Below are 5921 nucleotides of genomic sequence, written 5' to 3' on the forward strand. Positions count from 1 at the left end.
AGATGCAGTTTAAATGCAGAAATTTAGAAGATGAAGCTGGGCAGCAGAGCATCACAATTTCCCCCTTTGGCCAAGCGCACTGGGGCGCCAGGTCCAGCGGCTTCCACTCCACCTCTCTGCCCTCACCGCCACCCCTCTCTCCACACACGTCCTGCTTGTCCTTCCTCCCGGCGTGGCTCTCAGCCTCCCACCGGGTCTGTGGGCAGATGCTTGGTACTTGAGATGAGAAACGATGAGTGCTTGAACGGTGGCAATGGATGAAGTGGAAATGAGTTTGTAGGTGTTTAGGAGGCGGACTCTTCAAGAAGCGATGGCTAACTGGGTATGGGGGTGAGTGACGCTAAAAGGGGTCTGGTGTGCCTGAAAGGCAAGCCCAGAGGACCTCAGGACAATGATGGACCCGCCCCTTCTGAGGGCTGTGGACCATGCTGTCGCCACTCCGAATGAACCAATCTGCTCTGGAGAGAGTCCCCACAATCCACCTTGTCTATGAACCAAAACTAAAGTGCTTCCCCCCACCAGCACCACGCACTGCACATCACACCACACGCTGCCTTCTCTGCTGAGCGGAGCGCTTCCTCTGGGCGTGCGTTATTTTTGCCCTCTGCCCCTGGATGTCTGTGAAGTCTGCAGAGCTTGCAGAAGCACGCTGCGCTGGGCCTGGTCCTGAATCTACTGCTTTCTAGTTGTGATCCAGCGTCACAGACTCCGTTTTCCATCTCACAGGGTGGTTGCCTGTGGCTGGCATATTGCCCTTAAAGGGTCTGGGAGGCCGGGGGTTAAGCCTTCCCCTGAAGACTCCAGTACCCAATTTCCCCTTTCGGCCCCTCCCACCAAGCGCACTGGGGCCCCAAGTCCAGCTGCCTCCACTCCACCTCTCTGCCCTCACCGCCACCCCTCTCTCCACACAGGTCCTGCTTTTTCTTCCTCCCTGCATGGCTCTAAGCCTCCCACGGGGTCTGTGGGCAGACGTCCTCCCCAGGGTCAAGGCTCTGTGTGGGGCGCTGCCGGTGCTGCCACCCCTGCAGACTTTGGACCCTGCCGGGGTGTAGGAGAGCCCAGGGCAGGCAGCAAGCCCAACAGCACTGTCATCTGCAGGGTCCCATGGGAGGGGAGTGGGCGATGGCCACCCCACCCCCAGGTGCGTACCTGTCTTGGGAGACAGTCCGATGGCTCCAGGATACAGCGCAGATGAGCTTGTCTGTCTGTGGTTCCATGGGTCCGGTCAGCTAGTGAGCACTGCTGTCGTTGTCTGCTTCTCTCCCTCCTTGTCCCTGGTCCCCTGCCCTTCTGTCCCTCTCCCTGTACCCTCCCTGGCTGACCGCTCTCTCCCCCCAGCCTGGGGCCAGAGTCTCACTCCGCCCTCCTCTGCAGGAGCCAACCCGCTGGCCTCTGGGCCGCCAGCCCATAAAACCTGCCTGCCTGCCTGCGGGAGCGCTGAGCTGCTGCGGCTGGTCACCCCTCGCCGGCAGCGGGCGACTCAGACGGCCCTGACCCTGCCTCCAAACAGACATCTATCTGCTTTCTGCTTCCAGAAAAGTTTGGAGAAAGCGAACTAGGGGTGGATCCGGGGCTGGTGCAGCTCCCCAAGCCTTCTTGTCCTTCCAGAAGCCTCACCCTGCACAGCTTCTTCCATTCTGCCCTTCCTGACACCCCCTTCTCTTCGCTCCCAGGTTCCCCTCCCGTCTTCCTTATCTCCTGCTCCTTTCTTCTCTCTATCCTTATCCTCTACTGGAGCCTTTCCCCTGCGGTCCTGCCCTTCTTTCTCTCCATCAAACTCCAGTTCATCCCTAAACTTCTCCTTGCACCCCACTCTCCACCTGTCCCTCTCCTGTCCCCCCTTCCCTCCCAGCAAACTCCCACCATGGATTCTGGGCCGCGCTGGGCTGCCGACCCCATTCCCGGGGGCACTCTCTCGGCCCCCAATGCCACCACACCCTGGCTGGGCCGGGATGAGGAGCTGGCCAAGGTGGAGATCGGGGTCCTGGCCGTGGTCCTGGTGCTGGCGACGGGGGGCAACCTGACCGTGCTGCTGACCCTGGGCCAGCAGGGCCGCCAGCGCGCCCGCATGCACCTGTTTGTGCGGCACTTGGCCCTGACCGACCTGGGCATGGCGGTCTTCCAGGTGCTGCCCCAGCTGCTATGGGACATCACCTACCGCTTCCAGGGCCCCGACCTCGTCTGCCGGGCCGTCAAGTACCTGCAGGCGCTCAGCATGTTCGCTTCCACCTACATGCTGCTGGCCATGACCCTGGACCGCTACCTGGCCGTGTGTCACCCCCTGCGCAGCCTCCAGCAGCCCAGCCAGTCTGCCTACCCGCTCCTCGCCGCTCCCTGGCTGTTGGCCGCCATCCTCAGCCTCCCTCAAGTCTTCATTTTTTCTCTGCGGGAAGTAACCCAGGGCTCGGGGGTGCTGGACTGCTGGGCAGACTTTCGTTTCTCTTGGGGGCCACGGGCCTACATCACCTGGACTGCCTTGGCCATCTTCATCCTGCCCGTGGCCATGCTCACAGCCTGCTACAGCCTCATCTGCTACGAGATTTGTAAGAACCTAAAAGTCAAGACACAGACCTGGAGGGTGGGAGGAGGGGGCAGCAGGACGCGGGACAGGGCCTCGCCTTCGGGCCCAGCTGCAGCCACCAGGGGGCTGCCCTCTCGGGTCAGCAGTATCAGCACTATCTCTCGGGCCAAGATCAGAACCGTGAAGATGACCTTCATCATTGTGCTGGCCTACATCTCCTGCTGGGCCCCCTTTTTCAGCGTCCAGATGTGGACTGTGTGGGACAAGAACGCCCCGAATGAAGGCAAGTGTGTGGTCGGGATGGGGGGTGGGGGGAAAGCTTGGGGCAAGTGGAGAAGAGCAGGCAAGGGGAGCAGGGGGATTAGGACAGCGCCACAGTGCCTCCCAGGGCGCCCTTTCCTGCCTGCCTGCGGTGTCCGCCACCATGAGCCTGTCCCTCAATCCCATGTCCCTCACCTGTGCAGAGTGATTTTCTACTCAGCACGTGCCTCTCTGAGCAAGGAGTGCAGTCGAGTGTTATCTTATAAGCCATGTGCTCTTTCGGGAAAATGGAAACCCTTTGGGGCCCTTTTCGCTGGGCTGAGATCCATTTCCTTAAACTTACTCTCCAGTCCACCCAGTTTGCCCCCACAGCACACTGGGCTCCTGGCTTCCTGTCCCTGGGTCTTTGTCAGAGGCTGCCCGTCTCCTTGCCCCGGCCCCGACAGCTGGCTGAGTTATTGCCAGGACACAGCAGGTGCCTGTGACAGAATGAGTGGGACTGCCCCCGAGGGCTCAAGGGCAGAACCCAGAAGCCAGTGTGCACCCCAATCTATGACATCAATGAGGATGGGGGTACCCGGACCTGGCCTAAAGTCATGGTTATGTTCCCTGCATGTTCTACGAAAGTCGCCTTATCCTAGTTCTGCCTCCATTAGAAAATTCAAGGTCTGGGTTTGGAACAAAGACAGTGCCTCCTATTTGGGCTGCTCCTATCTAACTCTGAGGTCAACTTGGAGCAAACCTCGTAGTTACAAAAAAAGCCAGAGAGGTAAGACTCTGGAGTTGGGGGTCCCAGGTTCAAGTCTCAGCTGTGCTCCCCCTCACGAAAGAACCCCTGTGAGTCCCTTCTCCGTCCCCACCCCTTCCCCCGTTCAGCGCGGCCTGGATTCTCTCCCAGGCCCCTCCCAGCTGTCCGTCTAAGGCTTCTGGGCTTCTCTCTCGGCAGATTCCACCAATGTGGCTTTCACCATCTCCATGCTGCTGGGCAACCTCAGCAGCTGCTGCAACCCCTGGATCTACATGGGCTTCAACAGCCACCTGTGGCCGCACCCCCTCCGCCATCTGGCCTGCTGTGGGGGTCCTCGGCCCCAGATGCGCAGGCAGCTCTCCCACGGCAGCTTCTCCAGCCGCCGCACCACGCTGCTGCTGACCCGCTCCAGCTGCCCGCCCGCCCTCGGTGGGAGGCCTGGGCCTGAAGGGCCACTGAAGGGCTCAGAGCAGGTGGACGGGGAAGGCATCACTGAGATGGACATCTTTTAGGGAACACTCCCGGGAGCCTGGCACTGCCCACGGGTCTATAGGAGGGTGTCTGTGCATCTCAGCACTGGGTGCAAATGCTGGGAGGGTCAGGGCTGGAGTTAGGGGAGCCCAGTTTGAGGCCGTGTGAAAAAGCCAGAATGGCTACCCTGGGCGCCTGGCCTACCCTCAGGTGCTCCCAGTCTCACATGCTGGGAGTCAGGGAGAATCAAACTGTGGGCTCCCTGATCCTGCCGTACTCACTGGGTGTCTGGGGAACACACCCACGTGGATGATGTGGTGCCCAGATCTGAAGGCAGGTCTAGGACGGCCCTGCCTGGGGCGCCACGGGTGGCTGGAACTCAGAGGCTGGTCTCCTACTTGGCTACTTGTCCCCAACCTCACCTGACCAGCAGAGCCAGCCCGACCAGGAGAGGAGAGAAGTGAAAAACTATCAGGAAGACCCTATGTGAATCCTGGATTTTTAAATTTAAAAATTTTTATTTTTTTGTAGAGGGAGGATTGTTTGATGAAGACAAATGAATGGGTCTGGGCGCTTCACCTGCTATGCCCACGTGCCCACTGGAGAGAGATATAATATTTAGTACAGCACCAGGTACTCTGCAAGTTCAAGTTCCTTTTCTCCCCACACACCCACCCCCCTTTATAGGATGGGGGCAAAGTGTTGTGTATTTTCAGTGGTATTACCCACTGAGGGTGAGGGTGAGAAAAAGGCGTGTGGCGAGGAGAGGATGATAATGGTCATGATCAAATTAAGAATGGAGGAAGCCTCAAAGGCAGCAGGGAGGGTTGCTCTCCCCGCTGCTCCCAGCGTCCAGACAGCTCCTTCCTCTGGGGCTGCACGGAGGAGACGTCCTTTGAGAAGTGTGATGGGTCATGGCGCTGGATTTACTCGAGGCTCATCAGAGCTCCCACGCAAATGTATGCGTGCTGTGCCCAAGCAGGAGCCGGGATTTCACACTCGTCTCTGCCTTCAGGTCACCATCCCACCTTGGGCAAGTCACCTCTCGGGGCCTCCATCTCCTCGCCTGTAGAACAGAGGTGCCCTCTAAGGTCTTTCTCAGCTCTGACCCTTCATGACTTTGCAAGACTGGAAATGACATTACAACGGAGAAACACAAAGGGCTCTAACCAACAGGCTCTAGAAGACTTGTTGGATTTTCATGACAATGACATTTATAATCTGACTCATTTCTGGTGACTGTGGCCCTTCCATGGCCATTCTGTCCGTTTTTGCCCTCAATCCTGTGGTGCCGATGCTGAGAGAGACAGCAGAGCAGGTAGAATCTGGGGCTCTGCCCTGAGTTATCGCCAGTGGGGCTTATGTCATGGGGTAGCTTTCCTGCCCTAATTCTGATCCTAACCTCAGAGATGGCCTTGACGGTAGAAAGAGCATCAGCTAAAAAGTCAGGAGAACTGGGTCCTGGTCCCATCACCATGCCGACCACTGAGGACCAACATAGGCGAAATGCTTGCCCTCTCAGCTGTGGGGGTCAAACAGGACTTTGGATAGGAAGCTTGTAAACCCATGCGCTCTACACTATCCATTCTTAGATTCTAAGAGATGGCTCAGCTAATGAGGAGCTCCTGAGAGCAGCTCTAGGAAACAGGTTCGATCTGCCCTCCTCTCCTAGGGAGGCTTTGAGGAATGACCGTAGCTTTGGGGATACACGTTTAGGAGGCCACTCGGCTTTGAGAAGACACCCTAGGTTTCTTGAAAAGAAAAGCACTAAACTGAGTGTTGTGAGTGAGCAAAGCATTCCAGCCCTTCAGTGCTAGAGACTGGAGGGTGGGGCACAGGGCCTAGGAGGGTGGGGCACAGGGCCTGGGAGGGTGGGACACAGTGTCTCCACTGCACTCTGCTGCCCAGGGGGGTCCCTGA

General features: G+C 58.4%; 1 protein-coding gene across 1 annotated transcript; it reads left to right on the top strand.

Annotated features, from left to right (window-relative positions):
• Positions 1-1764: 1764 nt before the first annotated feature.
• Positions 1765-4042, top strand: AVPR1B (arginine vasopressin receptor 1B). Its single transcript, XM_006754394.1, has 2 exons — positions 1765-2804; positions 3729-4042. The coding sequence occupies exons 1-2, from the start codon at positions 1865-1867 to the stop codon at positions 4040-4042; spliced, it is 1254 nt and encodes a 417-aa protein (XP_006754457.1). The 5' UTR covers positions 1765-1864.
• Positions 4043-5921: the final 1879 nt, after the last annotated feature.

The sequence above is a fragment of the Myotis davidii genome, unplaced genomic scaffold, assembly GCF_000327345.1.
Source record: "Myotis davidii unplaced genomic scaffold, ASM32734v1 scaffold710, whole genome shotgun sequence".
NCBI lineage: Eukaryota > Metazoa > Chordata > Mammalia > Chiroptera > Vespertilionidae > Myotis > Myotis davidii.

Bases quoted from the DNA above. Each gene is read 5' to 3' on its own strand.
- AVPR1B (XM_006754394.1), top strand. From the start codon at position 1,865: ATGGATTCTGGGCCGCGCTGGGCTGCCGACCCCATTCCCGGGGGCACT. The intron at 2,805-3,728 runs GCAAGTGTGTGG...CTCTCTCGGCAG, and splicing joins CAAGAACGCCCCGAATGAAG to ATTCCACCAATGTGGCTTTC.